This window comes from Daucus carota, chromosome 1, assembly GCF_001625215.2.
Source record: "Daucus carota subsp. sativus chromosome 1, DH1 v3.0, whole genome shotgun sequence".
NCBI lineage: Eukaryota > Viridiplantae > Streptophyta > Magnoliopsida > Apiales > Apiaceae > Daucus > Daucus carota.
Genome location: NC_030381.2, coordinates 5,911,322 through 5,937,950, shown reverse-complemented (window position 1 = coordinate 5,937,950; position 26,629 = coordinate 5,911,322). Strand labels below are relative to the sequence as shown.

The following is a 26,629-nucleotide window of genomic DNA, read 5'->3' as shown; positions in this document are numbered from 1 at the left end:
TGAGGGTCGAAAGGTACGTTTTTAAACTTCGAGGCCGCATCGGAACTTCCACCCATACTTCGAGGGCTAAAAGGTCATTAAGCCTAATTCTAAAGGATTTTGAAAGCTTTACAAAGTTAGAGATTGTAATTTGCAGTTTTGCTTTGAGAAGGTGTAGAATGGGGATGGGGTTTCTGCAGAAAACCCAAGTACTTGAATTTTTTTATTTTCCAACTCTCGCGACATAAATCAGTTTAATTACAATAACATATTTTATAGATGATTGCATTGACATTCCAATTTTTTTCCACTTCAGCTTTCATTTCAGCACAATATGGTGGACCTGGCGGAACTAAGGGGTATGGTCCAAAATTGATGTCTTCTCCCCAGTAAAATCAGTTATATTTAAGTTATGACATTAGGCTATTTGTGAGCCGAGCTTTTTCAGTCTGAAGAGCTCAACGGAGCCGAGTTTTCTTATCGCATAAACTTGAGCTCGAATTCTTTAAAAATTGAGCGACCATCAAGCTCTTATCGAACATTGGGGAGCTGTGTAGTCGAACTTTTTTCGAGTTTTGTGAGTAAAGTCCGCCCTGAGCTCAAACCACAAACGTTAATAGTTCGGCTCGAGATTGTTTGCTTAACGGAATCTTATTATGTTCGAAATCAAGCTTGAGTTCAAACAAACAAGCTGAACCGAGTCTTAACAACCCGAGCTTAAGCTGAACCGAGTCTTAACAACCCGAGCTTGAGGTTGTTTGTAAACGTCTCCATTCATGATAAGTCCAATCTTGTGATGATAGGGTATCATTATCTGATAAAATTGTGTTCGTCATGATAGGGTTACTACTTACTAACACCTTTTTCGTCTTTGCCACAGTCTTGTGAAAAAAAATAAATTTTGTATTGATATATATTTGGCTAATAATATTAATATGGATTACATTTTTGAAACTAATATAGATTACTTATTTATTTGAATTCTAATTTTTTTTTGATAATATCCGGTGCTTTGGTCATTTTATTATATGTTACAACATGAATAATTGTTCAAATGGTAGTAGACTAGTAGTGGCATTGACATCGTAATCGAACGATTTTGCTTTTGTTATGACAGTGTTGTTATCACCTTCTTTGTCTTTATTGCAATCTTGGGCACAAAAGAATTTAAATTAAATTTTGTAGTAATATAGATTTGACTAATAATATATAATAGGAATTTTATATAGTTTTTTCATAAATTAAATTATTTGAGTTTTAAATATTGAAACAAATAATTTTCTTGATGGTGTAGTCGTGACATTATAAAATTCTGGCCAGTATAGAAGTGTTTTCATAATAACAAATAATAATTATTAAATAAAAAAAATTATATGATGATGCAGTATTTTGGTTATAAAACTTTTGATTTTAAAGTTTAATCCGTATGCATCCTAATTCTCCCAAAATTTCGGGTGTTACCTCGTTACATCAGGAGCTTGGACTCGAACTCCTCGTATCTTCCGCGTTCCGCGTCTGGACTCTTATATCATATTAAATTACCAATTTTCCTAAAATTCAATATATTAGGGGAGGGTTTATCACCATGCTTTGAACATACTATATTCTAAGCTATGACATTGAAAGACTTGGCTGAACAGAATAATATTTAGTTTAGTGTTTCAAATTACAGGAGTGCTTTTGTTAAATTTGCGCGCCTGAACCCTGGCCAAGATCTAAGCGAAAAAAGGTTTTGGTTGTTCAGAAGAGAACTGCTATTTTCATGAATCGTGATTTTTTACAAGCTAAATATATTGTATCACACTTCTTGCTTTCTCATACACATTCATTTGCACCTGAGTCACCTCACCTGACCTGACCCTTCCGCGACTAATGTGGTATTAAGGCGTGCCCCCCTGGGGTCGTTGGACGATGAGATCGTTCTGATTTCAACTCTGATACAAGTATTGGGTACTATTGACACCTTATTGTTACAAAAGAATTAGCTTATAGAATCAAAATTTCCTTGCTGAATAACACCCTATCCTGTCGAATGAAGTGGGATAACTAAACTAATACGAGTTTATTAGAGTTCTATCTTCTGTTAAATAATGACTATAGATTAAATCGACGCCTTTTTTTAATTTACAAGTTCTATCTTCTGTTAATTCGAAAAGGATTTGTAAGCTTTACAAAGTTAAAGATTGTAATTTGCAGTTTTTCTTTGAGAAGGCGTAGAATGGGGATGGGGTTTCAATTTAGTTTCGGCAGAAAACCCAAGTATGTTCAGTTTTTCCATCTTCATGGTATTCGTTGTGTGTTGACGATTGAAGATCTGAAGAAATCAAAGGCCTCTTGTATTAGCAGTATCTCTCTCGCTCCCATTAATAGAGGTTTTACGCACAGTTACCAATCATCATAGAAGAATACAGACATTTAACAGAACATACGTAAAATTAATCATTAAGTTTCGTTTGCTTGAATGAAATTATGAAATGAAATAAGTGGAGGCTAAGGGTTGCCTGAGGTCCAGGCAAGATGGGAAAAAGACCTTAAAGCAAATAACAATCTTATATTTTTATCAGTATTTCAGAATATTACAGGGAATTTTACATTGATTTTAACTTTGATAAAGCTGAGAAAACGTACACAACATGATTTGATGCTCAGAAGATATCACGCCTTAGTTACTGGTAGAGCTCAGGATTGGATAATCTCGGAGTTGGAATGAGAACAAGAGGTACTGTCTTCTTCAACACAATTCCAAACTTTTCTGACGAATCTAATTCCTGTCCCTCAGGGAGCTTCCAGTCGAAGGAATGAAGCAGCGACGCAAGTGAGAACAAGAACATCTTTTCAGCCATAGCAATCCCTGCACAAATTCTTCTTCCCGACCCGAATGGGAAGTATTTAAAATCCTTGCCACTGTAATCCCATGGACCATCCAAAAACCTCTCCGGTATAAATTCCAGGGGGTTTTCCCAAATGCTGGGATCCCTGTGTATCGACCACACATTTACAAAAACACGAGACCCTTTGGGGATCGTGTACCCCCCGACAACACATGTCTCACTTGGACAGTGAGGTACCATGAGTGGTAAAACAGGATGTAATCTCAGAACCTCTTTCATAACAGCATACAAGTAAGTTAGCTTGGGAAGATGAGACTCTTCCACAACGTTATCTTTTCCCACTACACTGTCTAACTCCTCTTGCAGTTTTTGTATTATTTGCGGTTTGTTCATCATCTCAGCCAAGGCAAACTCCACTGAGTTAGAAGTTGTATCAGTCCCACCAACCACCATATCCTGTTAAAAGGCCTTGTTAGATATAACTAAACTAAGAGGTTTCATCTCAAATGATGGAATTCAAATGACAGGATTTGAGTTGTCATTTCAAATTCTCAGGTTTATACTAATATTTGAATGTCCCGGATATCAAATGAAATCCAAATCCATATTCTCAAACAAGTTATTTATGAAAATTCAGAATTTCAAATGGAATCCATATTCCCAAATAGACCATAAAGGAAATTTAGATGTTTGTGCAACGCAACTCTATTTATTGGTCCGAGTAAGATAGATATTAGATAAAAGATGTAGTGTGACAGATCTAGAGGTGAAGGCATTAATTAGTGTTAACTTACACTCATGTGCAATTAAAAGACGATAGAGATATGAACATACCATGAGCAAGGACTTGAGATGGGTCATGCTTAAAGGCTCTTTTGCATCTTGAGTATCTTTCAACTTCAGCAAAAACTGCAGAAAATCCTTACTACCTTCTTGTCCATCCATCTCTTGCCTTTTTTTGATCATAGTTTCAAAGATATCATCAAATTTCTTTGCCAATACCTTCATCTTTCTCCGGACTCCCTGAAGGTCAAACCGGGCCAGACCAGGGTAGAAATCGGATACATTAGGCGTACCCAACAGCTGAGTCATCTCATTCACCACAAGCCGAAACTCTGTTCCAAGGCCAGCCCTGTCTTCCCCCTTGACTGTACCACCCCACATCATATTAGTAATCACATTCATAATAGTGAGAAACATCTGCTCACCGACATCAACTGGCAACCCTTTACGGCTGTAGAAGTAGCCAATAGTCTGTCGAATCTCCTTCCTCCTAAGATCATAAACAGAGTCCAGAGTAGTCTTGCTGAGCATCTCACTCACACACACCCTCCTCAGCATTCGCCACTTAGGCCCGTACGGTGTCCACACAATATCCTTGCCACCATAAGTGGCCTCAATGCCTGCAGCTGGAACATCGCGATTAGCAAAAGTGGTGTCATGGTCCTTAAGCACCTCGCGTGCTATTACAGGCGAGTTGATCACAATACCAACCTTATGGCCTAACCACAGCGTCACAATCGGACCATAAGTCCTACCAAGGCTGGCAAAATATGTGTGCAGGTCAGGATCAAGAGACAAGAGGTTCCCAACTAAAGGAAAGCTTCTAGGACCTGGTGGCAATTGGGGGCTAATTTTTTTCGACTTGAAAAAAATCCGAGAAAATAATGAAAACACAAGCAGGATAGTGGCTGTGACTGCAACTGCATAGGCCAAGTCGTTTGTGTGGATCAAAAGCCACAGCCATGACCAAGAATCATAAACTACAGCTTGTATATACTTGATCATTTGGTTATGAATTTCTGGTTAATAATTGCAGATCAAGAATGGATATAACAAGGATGTGTTTGTAACAGGGGAGGATATAAAAGATAGAAAGGCCGAACATCTTTTAGAATGCAGACAAAGCAGGTACAAAAATTTAGCATCACATGCGGCAAACGGTATCTTTTTGCACAAAATTAAAAAAATAAAATAAAAATCTTAGGAAGTCAGCTCACCGGACTTGACTCCGAAGGAGTTTGGTTCCTAGTTAATGAGTATGTTATTCAAAATCGGAATTTTCATATTTTTGGTTTATCTTCTTTTGAGAAGTATACTGATTTTAATAATTAAATTTATTTTTTTTTTTTGTTATTAATTGGATTTTATTTGTTTCAGGCAGCGTGGTTTTACAAGTTGAGACGTTTTTCTTTTCGGATATTAAGTGTTATTGTCTAAACTTCCGGAGATATTTTCATGTCTTTCGGTTAGATAATAAGCTTTTTGACTGAAGGAAACTCCTCGGAGTATTGGTGTATCTCATTACGGACAACTGTATTTTTGTAAAAAAAAATAAAAATTTTGTGGTCGGAAACTCAATCATAATTGAGAATAAATAATTTATTATGCTCTCTTTTTTTTTTCTAATTTTTTTGTCAAAATTTATCATACTCTCTTAAAAAATTTATTTTCATACTCTTTATTCTCATTTTCAATTTTTATTACAACCAAGTAGGGATGGCAGTTTTACCCGACCCGATGGATACCCGACCCGTTCCGATCCGATTGGGTCTACCCGAACCCGATTTTTTTGGATCTGTATCCGGATCTGGATCTTATTTTTAGACCCGAAAGAGTTTGGATCTGGATCTGGATCTCAGGTATTCCGAACCGAGACCCGACCCGAAACCCGATAAAAACCCGATACAAAATATTATATATATATATATATATATATATATATATATATTATGTGTTTAATGTAAAGTATACGTATTGAAATATTATGGATTATTAGGTATGAATATTAACATTTTACTTAATTTATATTCATTTTATCAATATTTTTCTCAGTTATCGTGCATTAAAAATCTAAATATAATAAAAATATAAAATATAAATGATAAGTTGAATGATTGTATACAGTTAAGTTAACATGTTTCACGTGTTTATTGTATTAGATGAAACTTGTAAAACCCTTTTTATGTTCCTAAATTTTAAAAAAATCAATCATCACATTTTTTTTATGGATATATATACTTTTTAATATTTAATTAATTTTATTTTTTAAATACCCGAATTAGACCCGAACCCGAACCGAAACCCAAAAAAACCCGACGGATCGGATCTGGATCTTCATTTTCCAGATCCGGACCCGAACCCGAACCGACCCGAAATATAATGGATCGGGTCTGGATCTCAAAAAACCCGACCCGACCCGACCCGTTGCCATCCCTACAACCAAGAGTACTTATCTCTTTCAACTTGAAGTTGGCCACTGAATGAACAGCTGTAACATGGTGACCTTGCATCATTGCACGTTTCTTTCCAAGAATTGTGGGGATTCACCACTTATTTTTCAAATATACAATTCTGTGCAACAGACTAAATTTTTTGGTGGTGTTTGGCTACAGCTTTTAAACCGACTTCTGGGCTTATAAGTTAAAATCACTTATTTCGTACTGTTTGTGTAATAAGTCAAGAAGCACTTATAAAAAGTTAGGAATGCTAGCTTTTGTTTCAGGACTTCTGCTTATTTGCTAAACACTTTAATCACTTATAAGTCTTGTCTGGCTTCTAACTTCTACTCCACTTATTTATTTTAAGCAAGAAGCACTTATTTTAAGCTCCGCCAAACGGCCCTTTTATAAGAACTTGCGAATCCTCAAGTAAAATTACTATAGCATCCTTTTTCTAGAAAATTCGAGCTTTCGATTCGAGTCTTAAATTTGTTGTGGTGGGTGAATTGTACAAAAATAAATTTTGCCGTCCCTGAGAACATAAAGTTGTTAAAGTCGATACTTATCGACAAGGCTGGCAGCAGTTTATCGGTAATGGCAACCATATTAAGCAATTTGAAGGAGTATGAGTATTAAACTGGTTTGTCCGGCCCTAGTGCCCTACTGTGGTCTCTATCAATTATATAAACTAATTAATTTATTTATTTAAATTAAAAAAATTCCATATAAATAAAAAATAATTATAATTGTGTGGTCAGACACGCACCAGAAAAAATCATGGGTTTAATCGATCCTAAAATTTAAAATATTCAGCTCATAGATTTCAGAAATGGTAAATGTAGGCTTGTTAAAATGACACTATAATCCTTGGCTCACAGAAATTGACTTAAATGTATCGATCACTCTCCTTCACTCACAAAGATCTTTCCAAAATTTGTGGGACATCATTTTACGCAAGAAGTTAAAAATTCAGAGCAGTTCTTTATTATAACTTGGTTTAGGTTACATGTTCTTGTCAAATTTCTATGTTTGTATTGTATCCTAATCTTTCTTCTAAGGCCATCTCCAATAGTGGAATTAATTTTTAGCTTAAATCTTCGTTCAAATTTAGACCGAATCATCTTTTTATTCCAACAGTTTGGCCTAAATTTTAGTCCAAATTCATATATCATTATTTTTTTCTTCTAACTATCTTTATATTATTATTATAATCTTTTAACAATAATATAAGATTTCATATTAATATTAAACTTAATAAATTTATTAAATTAACTAAAATAAAAATTACAAAGATTCAATACTAGTATGAATTAATATATTGTTCCCACAAATGCTCAATTAATCTGGAGTGCAATACGAGGTTCTTTAATTTTTTATTTTTCGATGTCGTCCAAGAAATTGTTGAAATCGAGCATTTTCATCGTTATCGAATATAATCTTTATCTTAACGAATGTAATCTTTATCTTATGATTAATGTATTGTTAATTTGAATTCTTTCAAGAGTGTTTAATTTTATTATATTATATATATATATATATATGTGTGTGTGTGTATAATTATGTAAGTAAAATATATTGAATATAATTTGTAACTATTTAATAATTATGTTAACATATAATCATTTAATTAACTAAATATACAAATGATAAAAGGTTATTATTATATTACCAAAAAGATTTAGGCCGGTGAATAGTGCCGGCCTAAATTTAGGCCGTTACTGTTTACCAGCTAAATTTGGACCAAAATTTAGATCACTATTGGAAAAATTTAGACCGAAATCGGCCCAAATTTGGACCTTTAGGCCACTGTTGCATTTGCCCTAAGGTCGAACCTTCACAACCGTAAGAGCATCTCCAACGGCGTTGACTATAATCATTGGCTAAATGGGACTTGTAATACATTATGTAAAATTTGATGAACCTGTAAGACATTTTGCTTCAATGGTATTGGCTATATTGGTTGGTTATAATTTAAAATTAGTATGTTATTAATATTTTAAATTGTTAAAATAGAATATATCAGTTTATATGATAATAAATGATGTGCAATCTTCTTACAGATTTCTTACAGGCCTGTAGAGATTCGACAAATTTAGCCATCCACAAGAGGTTGGCTAAATTTATAGACAACAGCTGACTATGGTTGAAGTTAAGTTTTTCGAACTGTTGTCTAAATTTTTTTTATTTTAAATATGTCAATTCACCTTTTAACCAAGGGCTTTCGATGGTTGGAGATGCTCTTAGACATTATTCAGTATAGAATGTTAGAGGCTCAGGGCAGGTCCAATAGGTTACCTATCTCATTATCTATTAATAATATAAAATAATGTGTCCTAATGAGTCTTAATAATTTAGAGAATTTATTTTTAGTGTCAACTCCAATGGCAATCTCTACTTCTTGTTCCCTATTGTTATTTTAATAATAAATTTGAGGGAAAAGGAGCGAAAACATAAAGAGAGAAGGAGGGAGGTAAATTTTCACAGATATTAAATAGATAATTGCCAGAGGTTAACTAAAAATATAGATAATGGCTAGGAAATTTGGGGATGTGCTAGTGATTTAAATAATCACTAAGATAGTGTTAGAGTGCCATTTTTTTCGTACATTATTTAAATGCGAGTTTACGAGCAAATTTAGGTAACCTATTAGGCTTGCTCTTAGGACGCAGGAATGTATTTATGGTTAACCTATTTTAAGTAAAAAAATAATAATGGCGATATTCTTTCTTTTGCTAATTAATTTAAAGTCATTAAGAGCACAGGGAAATCAATATGTACTCCCTCTGTCCTCAACTTTTCTGACACTTATTTGGAAGTTTTTATAACATATAATTTTATAATATTTTTTTTAAAAAAATTCTCTAAATAAAAGTTTGACATTTAAACTATTATTCAAAGAAAAATAAATTAAAAAGTATTATAAAATTATACTTATAAGAATCATAAAATGTGTGCAACACTGTGAACGTAAACAATCATGAGACGAAGAGTATATATTATTGAAGAGGACACGACACACAGTTTAATGTTGTCGTAAAGTATAGTTTTATAATTAATCTTTAAAATTTTATTTTTCAGAAAAATGAAATTATTAAATTTTTATTGCAAAAAAAAAATTTAAAAATATATTATAAAATTATACTTTATAGAAGCATCAAGTACATGTCAAGCAGTGTAAAATAAACATAAAAAAATAGAATAAGATAGAGAAAGTAGAATTCATAATCTTTTATTTGATTATGATAATATTAGAAGGAAATTGTGTGAAATTTTATAAAAATAATTTTTACTCCCCCGAGCATATATTCAGAGGTATTTATGATACCCGACTTGAATGACCATTTTGATATTTTAACAATAAGTTATTACATTGAAATTCGTATGAGTATCTACTAAAAGGAATCAGTTATTTAAGCGGAGTTCGAAAAATTGAGCTCTGAGGATCATGATGCAGTTGAAAATCAAGCTTCAAGACAAGCCCCGTTGCACTAAAGAAAAAGGGTTTGAAAGTTGAAACATCCCTAATAATACAATAGCTGGTTTAAATGTCCACATCAGAATCTCCGACATCGACAATGACCAAGAAACAACATTACAAATAACAATTTAAAACCACGACTTCACAATATTATTGGCTAAGGACCTGACACTGGTAAATATAAACTTTTAAATAAAGAAATATTGTGCATTCACAACTCGAGCTGACCAAGAAAAAGAACTTCTATGGTAGTAGCCAGTAGGGATGCGTAATCATAGATATAAATTTACACCCTCCTAACTGCAGCCATAAACGATAATATAAACATGACAAATCCGTGGTGGGCAGAAATTTATTCTGAGAAAAGGAGAGTGAAGAGTAGGCCATTGGGCATATCCCAAATGATAATAAACTCTTGCTGTTAATTGATCCGTGACATTCTAGTATGACCATAAATCCATGAAATAAGAACATAGTTCAAATTTGTGCAAGTGCAAAAAAAATATCAAACAAGCCAGATCCAACTAGCTTGCAACTGTTATATGAGAGTACTTCTGTTATTAACCTGAAAAAATTCCAAGGGGTAATTATGCTGAAAATTACTTTGACCTGGAGTATATAGAGTTTGGAAAATTCCTTTCACCTGGTCTACTTCTCCACAGAACTCACTTGCTGCCTAGCCATTCGAGCACAATTGGAAAATTGTTCTACCAAACTGGCACATTTGAGAGGATCCTTGACATTTTCCTTATAGCACTCCAAGCAAGCGTCTTTCTCAACCAAGCAAGGGATAGGTTTAGGCTGAGGAATCTTGAACTCTTTCTCATGTAGATCCTTAGCTTTCTGTGTAACCTGTTTCACCATGTCGTCTTCATGCTTCTGCAATCTTTCCAGGACCCTTTCGCTATCTTGAAGCACAGACCTTATTGCATCTATCTCCGCTTGAGCAGGTAGTTGAGGAGGGGTAATTGGCATGAACAGTGGTGGTTGGACTGGCCACCCCACAGCATTAGGACTTTTTAGTGTTTCAGAATCATCTACATTATGCTTTTGTTGTTCTTTAGCAGGGAACTGTTCACGCGGTGCCTTTGTTTTTGGTTTCCTTGTTTTCTTCTTTATCTTTACACCATCATCTGCGAGCTGTTTAACTAAGTTGCTGCTAATCTGAATTGTAAAGTCACCCATGCTAAAGAGAGTGGAGGGCAGGGACGCAGGGTACCTAATAAGTTGAACAAGTATAAGCAATTCAATACAATTAACATATCTCGAGGAGTATCATAGAGGTATGCGTTGGTTATTTAACCATCAAGCATTTCTTAAAATTAAATGAGATATCTACCAGCCATTATGGTCAAGGAGACAGGGTTTCAAGGTACAGCAAAGGCATAAGGTACCTCCAAGATCTCCCCTTGATTCAAGTTTAATCACATTCAGATAGGCAAACCCTCTTTTCTTGGGCATAGGCTAACTATTATCTTCTAAAACAAGGTTTTATCTAGAAAGAGAAACACAAACAATGAATACCACAATATATATACATGTTCAAGCGTCGAACTTCATCATATTAATCCATACTAATGTGACCATGTGCATTCAGTGTACAATACTGATACTCAAGGTAAGATAAAGAGTCGACGTAAATTTTGTGATATCTTGACCAAAAAAGCACTTAGATAGAAGGGATGTCTTGTCTTGCACCTAAGTATAAACCTGGTTCAACACGAAGCAGATTCTATTTTTATCTTTTAATTATAACCAAGTTCAGTAAATTAAGAGTATGTAATAAATTAAGAAGACTGAATTTTTTTTTACTTGAGGGTGCAAAAACCTATATATCTACATCATCCAGTAATATTAAATGATAATTCTGGTGGAACCTGATCAAATATATATATATAGAGTATAGACTTTATGAGTACAAATTTCAGTTATGACCAACAGGTTTATTGCAACTAATAAGACTGATGTATAACAAAAGAAGAGACAAAAGCGAATTTTGACAAAACAAGCATAACGAAACAATTTCTGCAAGATGACTAGAATAAACTGCATGCGTTAAAAATAATATATGAGAGAGCATCAAAATATTTCTACCCCATCCCCATGACTGCCTTTGTCAGGGTCAAATGTCAATTGATTTTGATTCAACAAAATGCAGAAATTAGAAAGGAAAAGGAACAAGAGCATCTCCAAGAGTCTCCTAGTTAGCTCTTAAATATAATAAAAATTGTGGCTCTTGGCAAATTAGTACATTGTTTAGAGCGTCAACTCCGACAATGCACTTCATACTCCAACTTTATTCTATATTTTTTAATATTTGTACTCTGCTATGTCAATATGGTAGGAAAGGTACTTGATGAATTGGAAGGGATGAATTTTTTATTATTAAAAATAAATTAAGAGTCACGCAGTGGCTCTTAAAATAGAGGAGAGGAGAAGGAAGAAGCTCTTTAAGAGCCATTAAGAGTCTCATAGAGCATCTCCAATGGTGCTCTTAAATCACTCTTTAAAAAATAATAGAATATATGGCTCCTAACAAGTTAATACATTGAATATCCTGACAACTCCAACCCTACTCTTTATAAATGCTCTCTGTTCATAATTCATTAATATTTGAGAGAAAAGTTGGAGTGAAAAGTGAATAGAAGTAGAAGGAAGTGAATTTTATATTCAATGATAATAAGTTAAGAGCAGCTAGATGCTCTTTAAAAGAGAGGAGAGATACAAAACTCTTAAATTCTTAAAGAGCCACTAGGACCCCGTTGGAACACTATTTTTTCACATTTTCTTTAATTTTAGAGTTGTGAGCTTATTTGAAGAGCCCATTGGAGATGCTCTTAGAGCTTTATTTATGATCGCGCTTCTTACATTTTGATTTAAGAGCTCATTTAGGAGTCCCTTGGAGATGCTCTAAACAACCCAATAAAAAATAGAAATGTGAAACAAGATATCATACAAATAGAAAGGACAATTTCATAATACACTATTCACAAAATTCAAGAGAAAAATCAAAATAAAAAAAAAAAAGTTGCCCTTCCAATTAATGGTAAATGATCACATAGGGGAATTACAAAGACAAATCAGAAGAGCTAAATAACCTGGTACCAGGTCTAATAGAATCCCTCTTTAGAAATTTACAACCAACATTCCCAGACATGTAAGAGAACAACTTTACAAATAGTACGATTTAACATTTCCCCAAAAACTAAACAACCTCAGACAATCGCATAACGTCTAATAAAATTACTCTTCCATAAATTGATGACAGAAATCTGAAGCCATGTATCAAAAACACTTCCCCAACGGTCCAATTCAAACAAATCCACAAGCAGCCCAATTCAACATTTCCCCAACAACTTAGGAACCTCATGCTATGTCTAAAGTCTAATAGAATTACCCTTATGTAAATTAGTAATAAACATTCTGATCCATGTATCTAAAACACTTCACAAACAATCCAATTCAAAACAACTCGACAAGCAGCCCAATTCAACATCTCTAAAAACTTAATAACCTCACCTTACGTACCAATTTGCTAGCATTTTCGAATTAACCTGTGGTGGGTTGATGGGTTTGGGTCCGGTAATGCATCTAGTTGTGGGCTTGGATGTTATACATATTATTAGAGCTCTACCCGACAGGAAGAGCTCTACATGGCCGTAAGGACAAAGGCATTACCCGCGTTTCATAAATTTGTGTGTAAATTCGATAAGGATATCGAATCTAGAAATGGGTGTGTGTAACATCTCATATCAGTTAGATAAAGAGTATTTGAAGCCTTTATAAGCACAAGTAAATAACTGATGTATACCAACACTTTTGGGCCAACCTGTTATGGGTTGTTGGGTCCGGTATGCATCTAATTGTGGGCTCGGGAAGTTATACCAACATTCCGAACCACGTACCGAAACAACTCAACAGACAGTCCAATTTAACATTTCCCCAAAACTTAATAACCATTCGCTACGCCTAATAAAATCAATCTTTTGTAAATCACTAAATCTACAACATACATGCCGAACCACCCACCAAAACAACTTCACAAACAGTCCAATTCCAAAATTCCCCCAAACTTAACAACCTCAAACTACGTCGAACAAAATCCCTCTTTCACAAATTTACAATAACCATTCAACTACACCAATTCAACTCCAAATTTAATCTAATTCGACATTTTTTAATCCACAAAGTTTTCAATTCAACAATCAAACTACACATACATACAGAAACATACACACGAATATTAAATTAAGATGCGATTAAAAGTTTAAATTGGGCATCGAAACAAAATTAAAATAGTGATTTGAAACAGGAATAGGTTACTGACTGTGATTAGGGGCGAAACGGCGTCGTAGAGCTAGATCCGTCGAACACTAGGCCACCGGGATGTTTGGTTCCAGGGATTGTCTGTCGATAGTCTTTTGTAACCCTAGGCCATACTTCCAGATTCTTGTCGAGATAGTTACTTTTACTAAATTTTGTATCAAAATTTTCTCCCTCAACTTATATTTTACTGGTCAATTAAGTTATATTTGACTTTTTAATTTTTTTTATTGGAACAAATTGTCGTCTTCCAAGAATTAAATATTTTATCATAAATATTATAAAGTGGAGATAGTTACTTTTACTAAATTTTGTATCAAAATTTTCTCCCTCAACTTATATTTTACTGGTCAATTAAATTATATTTGACTTTTTAATTTTTTTTATTGGAACAAATTGTCGTCTTCCAAGAATTAAATATTTTATCATAAATATTATAAAGTGGGATATATTGTGAAGTTATGGAATGAGATGAAAAGAATATTTGGTTTTCTTTTTTCTCATTAAACAAGTGATTTGTTACTCGGTGAAATTTATTCTTTTATTCGAATTTTAGAACTCGATAAAAAATAATAATCAGTAGTTGAACTTATATAAAAATGTGCGAGTGGAAATTCAGAAATCGGCTAAGCATCCATGTTTTATATGATGTAATTGACTCTCGTTTAATCTAGTTTTCATATAAATATAATTAACGAATATTTGTAAAATTCAAACCTATCAGTTTATTTCAAAGGTGATTAACAATAAGAATAATTGTGATAGTTATTCATGTAAAATGTAAAAATGTGATAGTTCTTCATCTAAAATATTGTTAGCTCGTTAATAGAGTTAGCTAGTTGGGTCATGTTTAAGAGAAGTCATTATACAGAACCCATGTAAACCTTACTTTATTTCTCGTATTAGTTAGAGTTTGCAAATATATGAAAAAAAATGTCTTATTTATGTATCATATTTTGAATTTTAATGATTTTATGATTTTATTTTAAGTATTAGTTCTCTCTTGAGTACGATCCTAATTATTATAATAGTAACTATTTAAGAAATTGTGTTCCTCATATTATCTTTGATCAGAAAAAGAGAGTTGTCTAAAAATTCGTTTTGCTCATATTTTATTTCAGTGGAGTGAAGAATGAGGTATTGTGTTGGTCTGTGGATTTTTTCTGGTGGAACGGGAAAGAAGGTATTACATGGATTAGTTGAACATTTGAGTGAAATATACTACTGAGCAGTCGTAAATTCAAATTTTAATTTTTACTCAGATTTTGGAGTAATTTATTAACCCAAATTTCTACTCGGATTTTTGGAATAATTTGTTAACCCAGATTCAGTTGAAAACAAGGAATACATGTGTTTTTTTTTGTCAGGAGGAATACATGTGTTACAAGACTTGCAGCATATAGAAGACCTGTCAACTCAAAATATTTTACTACATGTTAAAAAAATCTGTCGACTTAACTAGTAAATGATTTTTGATAACAAGTTAGCTAGATAATGAGTTTTTACAATAAATTAATTCTACATTGAACAATCTTGATAGTAAATTATAACTAAAATCTCTCGCAAGGGGTGAACCAAGCCTCCCCAATACTCCTTTAACTCGTTTTGATTTCTCTTGCATGTATTATATGTTCGTATCAGCATTTTAAGATATTAAATACTACATACACGTAACTAATATATATACATACAGCCATTAATCCATCACTAATCACTAATTTCACAAATCATAACTATTTCACCAATTCCACAAACGACAAACACAAATTAACAAACTTTCTATGTCATTAAATCTATTAAATCAATAGACAAATCTAAGCAATTACATGTATCTTAGTTGCAGAAGTTCAAAATCGGAAAAGGTGATTCACATATTCCGAAGATGCAGAATCTGGAAGCGAGTAAGTCCTCCACACTAGACACAACCTAATTTTCGCAACATCTATGTAGAGAGGAATAGATAATACAATACAAGACAGCACGTTTTGCTTTCTATTGCACAATACAGGTAAAGTATGAAGAAAACCGCCGGTATCTCATTGCATATCTTGCTAAACTAACAATATGTAATCTCAACATCTGTGGACATATGCAACCCAACACAACAGGCGTCTGATTTCAAAGTTATAATTGACACATCCCCAAATTATCTTACCCTTAAAGGGTAAGTTATTAAATTGTACAAGCAAGATTCTTCGCTTCTCAATCCAGCCAAGAAATTCTCAAATTTATGTAGAGTTTGTGTACAGATTATGTTGTTTGATGTAGTCAATTACTTCGTCTGGCACCAGGTATTTTACCGACAAACCCCTGGAAACACAATCCCTGCAACAAATATGAGTTAGCCCAACGAATACAAGTAAGCCCTCTCACCAGTAAATCATTAATATTTCATCAAAGCAACTAGATATTTAGATACGTTAGTTACCTCACTATTGTTGAACTAATTCGGTTTGGAACAATTTCATCGACAATTTTGATGTTACTCTGCACATATAGGAAAAACAATATGATATGCCTATCACTCGTGTCATTATTTGAATCGATCAAAAATAAATTAATAAACTTGGCATATATTGCTGGAAGATGCAAACTAAAAAAGTCAGTCATTTTATGAACTTCTATGCAATGCCAATTCCAGATAAAGTAGTTTAATTTTGACACAAACAATCCGAAATTAAGGCTCTACTTGTTTGAAGGAAAATATTTTTCTGAAACATGCAAAACAATTGTATAAAAATGTTCACAAGTTCAAAAGAATATGGAAAATGTTTTCATATATTACGAAAGGAAACTCATCCCAAAGGAACCGCCTGGAAGAAGAGATCTTCAATATATGCAATTTTTTTACCTTGCATTCATTCAAAATTTCATCACTGGCAATAAGTTTCTCAATGTCTTGACCTTCTCGCCGGATGCAAACTACGCCATAGTCTCTACATATTGTTCTGACCTATAAATTGAAAATAAACATTATGACCAAATTCCTTCCAGAAATCAAATTCCACAAGATCTAAGGTCTTCAACATAGATGTTTTAGTCGTAGCAACTGTCAGACAACTTGTTGACGTTTCACATACTAACAGATACAAACATTTTGGATGTTTCGGATCTATAATCAATTTGATGGTGTATGGAAAGCCCAATTAACATGATTGAGATTGCATGATTACACGTTCCAACAAGCTCAAAATGTTGCTAAGTATTATATCCTAAAAGCATAGAGATGCACATTGCTCAATGTCAGTGTACTGTAATCATTATCCTGATGAAATTAAAAAGAGATTAAATAACCGAGGACACCAATCAGCGAATAATAAACTTGGTTTATCAGATGGAGGAACTATACACCACTCTTGTGAACAAAGCTATCAAATGTGGTAATTTGTGTGCTATGCCATCCAATTCCTACAACTTCATTATGTTAGGGATTTTGCATTTGTAAATGTGTTAATTCTCTCTCTAAGTAGCAGTGTTATTCTTCTAAGATATCAAATCAAAAGCAGCCCCGCACCACACTTCAATGGACCAAAATATCAAGAAAAATCAACATAAAACCTTTTCTCAATTAGCAAGATCTCGTTAGCTTCGTGCTACATTTGCTTTGGCAGATTTCAGGACGATTATGGAGTCATAAACCAGAACTTAGACGTGAATAATTTCTAATCAATACAGAAACTAAATTCATTCATCCAGCCTCCACTAGCAAGAAAAAGACGCATTTGAGTTGCATATTTGATGATAGACTTGGATTTACCTGCTCGGGAATCCATACTTTAGGAGTACTGAAAGATTCAAGTAGATCAGAGCCGCAGATAAGCATGACTTTAAGGTATGCTAGAAGCAGAAGATAAAACAATATATCACCAATAAATTTGAGTGCAAAGAAAGAAAATACTAACATCTAAAACACAGAAACAGTATATTGTAGTACAATCTAGGAAAGAAAAGAAAAGGAATATCACAAGGCAGGGATGTAGACTAAGCAATACATTTGGATATTTTATATCTGCTTAGGTGCTATAAATTACATTCTGTCACTGAGGGAGCCAAAGCCCAACCAAGAGATATAACTATCTTGCTCCAACAGTTTAATAATACATTTGAAGTTTCATTTAAAAGAGTCTACATTGCCTAATTAATCAATGTCCTTATAACCCTTGAATATTATCTTTAAGAAAATAATTTAAAAAGGCTGACCTTGTGTACAAGTATAACACATGGAAATATATAAATACATAGATCAGCCATGTAACACTTAATTGCAGCATGATCTGTAGAAAGATATGCCAAAAAGCAGTAGAGATATAACATGATCAAAGATAATTTAAACACAGAAGTACAGAATATAAAAAGCTTAGAGCCAAGATTCCTATGATCCTATCTCACATAGACGAAGTTAATGTACTACTTTACAAACATTTAACATGAGTACAGAGTACAGACTGAATTGACCTATACGTGATACCTTATGCTATTAATACAAATTTTTTAAGGACCACGCTTTTCTCAATCATAGAGAACTGGTTCTTCAATTTAGGACTTTGGGTGAAAAACAAGGGAAAGTTTATAGCTTACCACTTGGTACCAATCCATTATCACACAATGAACTCCTGATTCTGGATAAAACACTTAATGTCCGCTGAAAGGTACTCTGATTTGCCTACTACAGAGATACATAATTTATTATATATGCAAGACAAAAAAACAAGTGACCAAAAACCTGTGTAATGATTTTCATAAAAAGACACACACACAGATATATTATATCTAGATAGAGAGATAGAAAGTTGGGGGAAGAAAAAGACCTCCCAAGGGTCCACCATTATGAATTCAGAACTTCTACAAGCAAGATTACACATTGGGATCCGATGTTCAGCTGATAAAAGACCCTATACGGAGAAGAACATTCAGCCACTAACTACATATTCAACTTGTTCATATTCACATGTAGGAACAAAGTGCATAATTTATGTTCTAATACACATAGTTACATACCTTTTTCTTGTATGCATCATTTACCGGCGACATATATCCTCCAATAACAGAGAACCCCTCTGAATTTAGTGCATCTCTCGCAAGCTCTAGCAACAAGAGAATAAATATACATTTAAAACTTTAAAAGTAATCAGCAATCCATTAAAAATTATATAAAACAGTAATCACAGTTATAGACAAATATACATATATAGTCATATGTGTGTATAAATATGTATCGACATTGACCTCCCCCTTCAACATGTACCATGACTTGAAGTTACTGACTTACACTCCTACAGAAGTCCTTTGTTAAGTTTAGATTGAGGTTGAGGAAAATGGTTGCAGCCACTTACCGAAAAGACGTAAATGCATATATGTTGGAGGATTGAAACTTCCAGCTGAAAGTAAAACTACACATGTTCTTTTCCTGATGTTCCAAGAGTTATTCTGTCAGATAATATAAGTACCTTAAGAGGAAAAAAAACAGTTCATGTACAGATGTACACGATACTAGAATCAGCCTTTACATATAATGCATGCCTCAATATCTCGATGATATAAAATGTATGATAGACATGACTCCCAGCAAAAACAATAATAGCTATTATGTTCATCTGGACACAATATAGGCAATATTCATGTAATTTGGCTACCAGAAATAAAATGGGGGACTGAGGTAGAAATTACCCGGTATAATGATCTTTAGACCCTAATGATAGTTTTTCCAGTGGCAAGTCACTGTCCATTCTGCGCAGACAAACAAAATGCAAAATAATTAGCACTCTTGCTTTTGTTTTAACAGGTAATTACATTTAAAAATTATTTCATATATGCACCAAAGGAAATCAGGCTATTTAGTATTTAGCAGCAGTTCCTCAGAATGCAACTGCAAAAAACAGAGCAGTTCTGCAAAATGCAACCGCAGAAAACAGTCTAAGGAATGGTAAATTGCGGAAAACAGAGAAGAGGAAAAGTGCTATTAGACTTAAAAACAGAGCAGAACCTCCCTGCCACTGCACCTGCAGAATGGTGAACTGCAATACTCCATTCTGCAGAATTCTTGATTATGCATATTTATTATTTAGATAACATAATTAAGCAAATTCCAAACTTCAAAGTCAAAAAAAATTTAGCAAATTCATTTTTACATTTATATTTTAAATACCATCATAAAGATCCAAAATCGGGTTTTGACCAGGTAATTAGGGCCGGGTAAATGTTCTCTTTTGTTAAAATCGGGTTTCGACCGGGTTTGGGTTCAGTCGACAACCCGTAGCAACTAGCTGACCCGATTACATGCCCAATTGACCAATATATCGGTTTTTTCAAGTCATAATTAGTCAACTACCCTGCCTCCACTGCTCGACTAGTCGAGCGCTGTGACAATCATGTTTTAAGCATTGTCAAGTTCAGAAATTTTTATGAACATTCAGCTACACCAATTCAACTCCAAATTTAATCAAATTTGACATTTTTTAAGTCCACAAACAATTCAATTCAACAATCAAACCACACATACATACGTACAGATACATACACAGGTAGATTAACAGTTTAAATTGGGCATCGAAACAAAATTAAAAAAGTGATTTGAAACAAGAATAAGTTACTGACTGTGATTAGGGGCGAAACGGCGTCGTGGAGCTAGATCCGACGAACACCAAGCCACCGCGAGTGTTTGGTTCCAGGGATTGTCTGTCGATAGTCTTTTGTTGTAACCGGTGAATAAAGCCGAGTTTCGCGACGGCGTTATAAATTTTGTATAAATTTTGATAAGAATTAATATCATAATAGTATAAAAAGTATTTTGAGTCATCTTCCGGTTAAACATATAACTAATAAAAAAGTATTATAATTAGTATAAAATTCTTTTTAAGTGGTCATCCTGTCAAACACAATACTAATAATAATATTAGTTCGAACCGCCCTCTCGTCAAAGACAATATTAATCCATAATTTTCATTTTTATGTAAAATTAATTATTACAGTATAATTTGGATCAAAATTAGTTTGAGCCGCTCTCTTGTCAAACACAATACTAATAAAAATTATACTAATTATGATAAAATTAAAGATTATAATTGGATAAATATTATTTTGAACTGTGGTCATGTTTTAACAAATAATATATTATAACATAAATAAAAAATTATTTTAGCCACTTTCCCGTCAAACATAATATTAATAAAAAAATTATTATTATTTAGATAAAAATTAGTTTGGGCCGCCTCACGTTCTCGTCAAACACAATACTAATCAAGAATCATTTACATTATCATAAAATCAATATATGATTCCTATTTTATATATCCTATATTATTTTATTAATTATTTTTATTTTGTGATTCCTATTTATTAGTTAAAAATAATATTTCTTTTATGGTTCTAATTTTTTTGCTATTAGTTTTTTCTAATGATTATTATCTTCACGATCCTTTATTTTCTATTCGAAATTTAAGAAAATTATAAGACTAAATCGAAAATAAAAATTGTACGTATTACCTTACAAATCTTAAATACAAATTGTATTTCATCTATGATTGTTAATTTAAATAAATATCAAAATTATTCTAATTATGATAAAATTAAAGATTATGATTGGATAAAAAATATTTTGAACCGTGGTCCCGTTTTAATAAGAAAATATATTATAACATAGATAAAAAAATTATTTTAGCCACTTTCCCGTGAAACATAATACTAATAGACAAATTATTATTATTTAGATAAAAATTAGTTTAGGCCGCCTCCCGTGGCCGACAAACACAATACTAATCCAGAATCATTTACATTATCATAAAATTAATATATGATTCCTATTTTATATATCCTATTTTGTTTTATTAATTATTTTTATTTTATGATTCCTACTTTTTAGTTAAAAATTATAATTCTTTTATGGTTCTATTTTTTTTTGTTGTTAGTTTTTAATGATTATTATCTTACAATCCTTTATTTTCTACCCGAAATTTAAGAAAATTATAAGAGTAAATCGAAAATAAAAATTGTACGCATTGGACAAATCTTAAATATAAATTGTATTTTATCTAGAATTGTTAGTTTAAATAAATATAATCCTATTCCTTTGAGAATTCCTATATAAGAAAAGAATTGTGTTACCTTTAGAATCCAAAAAGTAAAGAATTGTATTAACTTTTGGAATCCTTGAACCTGATTTTTTAAATTATAATTATATTTTCAATCCGAAATTTAAGAAAATTATAAGAAAAGAATTTTATTTTTTTAGAATCCAATAAAAAAAGGATTGTATTACCTTTAAGATCCGTGAATTTGATTTTTTGAATTATAATTTTATTTTCTATTCAAAATTTTAAAAAAAAATTATAAGATTGAATCCAACTATTATCGAGATTGGTTGTAAGTCTATGCATACTATTTGAATGAGGTTGTGAAGAACTTAAAGATGTTTTCATGATAGAGATGCTATCTTCTTGATCATTATGGAACGACATGAGTTTAGCGCTACAAACCTGTTTATAGACAATTTGAGATTCTGGAATATGCTGGTTTTTATTTTTTAGATATATAATTTGAAAAAAAATTAATATAATAAGATTATAAAATTTATAACTTTTGCTAATAAGAATTGTATTTTTAAATTATATTTGTTCAATAATTGTTAATTGAATAAATAAAACACAGTGCCATCCTTGCTTATTTTTTTGTTGCAAGCAATACAATTAAGTTGGTGATAATCAGTATATACTGAGTATATACTGATCGTTCAAGATGGTGACGATGAGCTAATCGAAAATAAAAATTGTATTAACTTACATCACAAATTTTAAATATAAATTGTATTTTATCAATAATTGCTAGTAATCCTATTGCTAATTTAAGAAAAATCAGAACACTGAATCGAGCAATTCTAGAGACGCCCGCATCCTCCTTTATATATATATATATATTGATGATTGATTGATTGATATATATATTGATTACTCAAATTTATATTAAAGTTTCTCCCTCGACTTATTTTAGTTATACTGGTCCTATAAATTATGTTTGACTGTTTAATTTGTATCAAGAGAATTAAGTGGTTTAAAACTATTTTATGAAAAAATATTATAAAATAGGATCGATATTTTATTATCAATGCTATAAAATGAGATGAGGAGAATAATAATATATGTTGTTTTGCTCATTAAAGAAGTAGTTTACTGCTCAAAAAAAAATTCGCTCTTTTATTTGAAACTAGCTTCTTAACCCGTGCAAAGCACGGGTTGCTTTAAATCACTTTCTTCAATATATGTTATATCTCGTTATTTATCTTTTTTTATATTTATTTGTATTTTAAATCATAATATGTTGATGTCTGTATATACACATATCCTCACTTTTATGATATTTATTAAAAATATAAATACAAAAAATATATTAAAATTCGGTTAAATCGATGACTAATTGGTCGAAAATTGGATTAATAGGGTCGAATAATATTATTCGACCCTATAATATATATATATATATATTATTTTTACATATATAATATTAAATTAATTCTGAATAATGATCCTATTAATCATTCTGATTAATCGTTGATTTTCTGATTCCCGCTTTTTACAACACTAAATATTTATTTATTTATTATTAAATCATAATTATATATGATATATCCAAAAAATTATAAAATATACATTTTTATAAAAACAAATAAACATTAAGGCTTAACTTTCGTAGCCAAACATAGCCCCATAAATACTTAATTCCTATATTATACATCAAGTCAGTCCATTGAGTGCAATATCAAAATACATATTTTTATATATAGAGAGGTCATTATTGACTTTTAAAACTAACGTATTTTATTAGACATTAATGTCCAATCATTAATATACATTAATTATAACATGATTTTGGAATTAATTTAATATTATACATATAAATAATATATATCTAATCATTTTTAAAATTTTTTATTTTCCCAATCTTTTCTTTTTTTATATACGTACGTTCAAATTTTGTGAATGAAAAATATCTTCTTTTTTTTTTTTGAAACAAAGGTGTTAATCTAATAATAGAAAGCCATACGGCATCTACACCAATGATCGAGTCGAACAAACTGAATGTATTTTGAGTAAAGGATAGTTTAGTCATTTTGGATTAAATTGATCAAGATTCGATTTTACTGCTACAAGTATGTGTCAGATGCTTAGATATATAGAATAAAAAAAAATAGTTACCGGCTAATCACTGTTTCAGGCTTCTGGTCATTAGCCCCTGTACCGGGATGCTTGGCCAAACTGCTTCTTTTATCATCAATTACGGTATATATTACATGATGTTTAAACACAATTGGAAATATAACATCTCATTATGTCAGCAGCCAAACTGCTTCTTTTATCATCAACTACAGTATATATTACATGATGTTTAAACACAATTGGAAATATAACATCTCATTATGTAGCAGCCAAACTGCTTCTTTTATCATCAACTACAGTATATATTACATGATGTTTAAACACAATTGAAAATACAACATCTCATTATGTCAGCAGCCGCGAAGCAATCGTCAGCTTAGAGTTTTGACTATGACAAAAGAGTATACCTTCATCTGCGATCGAACATTAAACTGCTCAGAAAGAATACCATCATTTTGACTGTTTTACATGATTTAAGGGTCTATTTTATGTAACTTTTCGCAAGGATTTCAAATATACAATTTGTTTTAAGTTTGTAATCAATAGAGAGTAAATAAAAAGTACACGAGTGTACCATAGTAAAGTAAATTAAAAGTACGAACGTACCATCGGTAGAAGTCAGAAATGATCGGTACCATTGAAAAAAACCACTTCTACGAGGGTACCATCAAGAATTTCCCTATATATAATTTAAATTTATATTTACTTGTATTTTAATTCTTATTATCTTGATGTCTAAATGTACATATATCCTTACTATGATGATATTTATTAAAATGTAAATATAAAAAATATACACTATTTAAAATTTTATTTTATAATTAAATTATCATTCACCTAAAATTATTGAAAATTTGATAAAAACAAATAAGATTCTTGTCGAATCAGAGTCTTTGTCGTATAGTTAAAAAATCATATATATGATTTTATTAAATCATATATATAATTTTATTAAATCACAATAATTAAATATTCTAAAAATCGGCCGATTAACCGAATAATCGATAACAGACGAATTTTTAATACGATTTGGTAAAACTCGATTAAATCAATGATTAATTGGTCAAAATTGGATTAATCAGTCAAAAATTAGGTAGAATATTAAAATTTACAAAAGTTGTGGAGAAAATTTAAAATTTTAAAAATGATTAGATATATATTATTTATATGTATAATATTAAAATAATTTCAAACAATGATCATGTTATAATTAATGTATATAAATGCTTAGACATTAATGTATAATAAATGCATTGCTTAGACATTAATGTATAATAAATGCGTTAATATTAAAAGTCAATAATAACCTTTATATATATTAAAATATGTGTATTAAGCGAAGGGTATATTAGTCATATCGAATTAATTTACAATGAACATTAATGTCTAATAAATACATTAGTGTTAAAAGTCAATGATAACCTTTATATATATAAATATTGTATAATGAGCAAAGGGTAAATTGGTTGTTTTGAATTAAATTAATGTATCTCATATTTTTTTTGTTCATCTTTTTTAAGTTGAGATTATTTGTAAATTTAATTTCAATTTAATATTTATTTGTATTTTAAGTCATATTATGTGTATATCTGTCCTTGCTTCTGGCTTTTTTTTCTAATATAGTCGCATATGTTTTTTTTGACCTGTTTGTGTAAAAAGTCACAAGCACGCATAGGAACTTGAAATTCTAACTTTTTTTTAGGACTTCAATTTTTTTTCAAACACTTTAATCACTTATAAGTATTGACTCACTTCTCACAAATAGTCCACTTTTTTTATTTTAAGAAGGAAGTCACTTTTCATAAGATTTACCCAAATACACTCTATATTGATGTATATATGTACACATATCCTCACTATTATGATATTTATTAAAATATAAATACAAAAAATATAGTACACTATATAAAATTATATAATTAAATTACCACTCACCTAAAATTATTGAAAATTTAATACGAAAAATGAGATTCTTGCCGAATTAGAGTTTTGTCATATAGTTATATATATTATTTATAGTTATTCTAATACATATGTATATAATTTTATTAAATAATAACAATTAAACATTCTAAAAATTGGCCGAGTTAACCTATTAATCAATAGTCGGACGGATTTTGATCCGATTTGGTAAAATCCGTTTAATCGATGTCTAATTGGTCAGAAATTTGAATAATGGGTCGAAAATCATACAAAATATAAAAATTTACAAAATTTGTGAAGAGAAATTAAAATTTTAAAAATGATTATATATATTATTTTTACATATATAATATTAAATTAATCAAATAATGACCATGTTAACCATTTCGATTAATCGTCGATATTTTTATTCTCGCTTTTTATAATACTGGATATTTATTTATTTATTAAATCATAACTATAAATGTTATATACTTATATGTATTAGAGTTTTAATTATAAAGTAATTAATGCATATTAACGAAGAGACATTAATGTCTAATAAATAGGTTGGTATTAAAAGTAAATATTAATAGTGAGTAAGGGTAGTCTGGTCTTTTTAAATTAAATTATGCATAATGAGCAAGGGTAGTTTAGTCATTTTGATTTAAATTACTCTTAGTTGGTCTATTAGATATATAATAGATTTCAGAACTCGGTGAAAAACGTTCATTAGTATGGTCAAATTTT

The 26,629-nt window shown here is 31.2% G+C and overlaps 3 protein-coding genes across 7 annotated transcripts; all 3 read right to left on the bottom strand.

The window, feature by feature from the left end:
- Nucleotides 1–2,510: 2,510 nt before the first annotated feature.
- LOC108197053 (flavonoid 3'-monooxygenase CYP75B137) lies at nucleotides 2,511–4,673 on the bottom strand. The gene is made up of 2 exons (XM_017364534.2): nucleotides 3,645–4,673; nucleotides 2,511–3,266 (listed from the first exon to the last, which is right to left on the bottom strand). The coding sequence occupies exons 1-2, from the start codon at nucleotides 4,596–4,598 to the stop codon at nucleotides 2,646–2,648; spliced, it is 1,575 nt and encodes a 524-aa protein (XP_017220023.2). The 5' UTR covers nucleotides 4,599–4,673; the 3' UTR covers nucleotides 2,511–2,645.
- A 5,217-nt stretch (nucleotides 4,674–9,890) lies between these two features.
- On the bottom strand, nucleotides 9,891–14,001 carry LOC108207133 (uncharacterized). Of its 2 annotated transcripts, none has more exons than XM_017377595.2 (2): nucleotides 13,837–14,001; nucleotides 9,891–10,728 (listed from the first exon to the last, which is right to left on the bottom strand). In XM_017377595.2, the coding sequence occupies exon 2, from the start codon at nucleotides 10,692–10,694 to the stop codon at nucleotides 10,158–10,160; it is 537 nt and encodes a 178-aa protein (XP_017233084.1). In that variant the 5' UTR covers nucleotides 10,695–10,728; nucleotides 13,837–14,001; the 3' UTR covers nucleotides 9,891–10,157. The 2 variants fall into 2 exon arrangements, with proteins under 2 accessions (XP_017233084.1, XP_063947408.1); XM_064091338.1 differs by having other exon boundaries at nucleotides 13,833–13,990.
- A 1,542-nt stretch (nucleotides 14,002–15,543) lies between these two features.
- LOC108209361 (nicotinamide/nicotinic acid mononucleotide adenylyltransferase) lies at nucleotides 15,544–20,569 on the bottom strand. 4 transcript variants are annotated; one of them, XM_017380226.2, is made up of 10 exons: nucleotides 20,427–20,569; nucleotides 19,500–19,559; nucleotides 19,166–19,239; nucleotides 18,831–18,916; nucleotides 18,641–18,724; nucleotides 18,411–18,495; nucleotides 17,590–17,669; nucleotides 16,684–16,785; nucleotides 16,261–16,319; nucleotides 15,544–16,157 (listed from the first exon to the last, which is right to left on the bottom strand). In XM_017380226.2, exons 2-10 carry the CDS (start codon nucleotides 19,556–19,558, stop codon nucleotides 16,061–16,063), a joined length of 726 nt encoding a protein of 241 aa, XP_017235715.1. In that variant the 5' UTR covers nucleotide 19,559; nucleotides 20,427–20,569; the 3' UTR covers nucleotides 15,544–16,060. The 4 variants fall into 4 exon arrangements, with proteins under 4 accessions (XP_017235715.1, XP_017235723.1, XP_017235727.1 ...); XM_017380234.2 differs by having other exon boundaries at nucleotides 19,500–19,572; nucleotides 20,427–20,568; XM_017380238.2 differs by lacking the exon at nucleotides 20,427–20,569 and having other exon boundaries at nucleotides 19,166–19,279.
- Between the last annotated feature and the right edge of the window lie 6,060 nt (nucleotides 20,570–26,629).

Bases quoted from the DNA above. Each gene is read 5' to 3' on its own strand.
- LOC108209361 (XM_017380226.2), bottom strand. From the start codon at position 19,558: ATGGACAGTGACTTGCCACTGGAAAAACTATCATTAGGGTCTAAAGAT. The intron at 17,670-18,410 runs GTAAGCTATAAA...TTCTGCTTCTAG, and splicing joins TAATGGATTGGTACCAAGTG to CATACCTTAAAGTCATGCTT. The intron at 16,320-16,683 runs GTAAAAAAATTG...CTATATGTGCAG, and splicing joins AAATTTTGAATGAATGCAAG to AGTAACATCAAAATTGTCGA.
- LOC108197053 (XM_017364534.2), bottom strand. From the start codon at position 4,598: ATGATCAAGTATATACAAGCTGTAGTTTATGATTCTTGGTCATGGCTG. The intron at 3,267-3,644 runs GTATGTTCATAT...GCCTTTTAACAG, and splicing joins ATCTCAAGTCCTTGCTCATG to GATATGGTGGTTGGTGGGAC.
- LOC108207133 (XM_017377595.2), bottom strand. From the start codon at position 10,694: ATGGGTGACTTTACAATTCAGATTAGCAGCAACTTAGTTAAACAGCTC.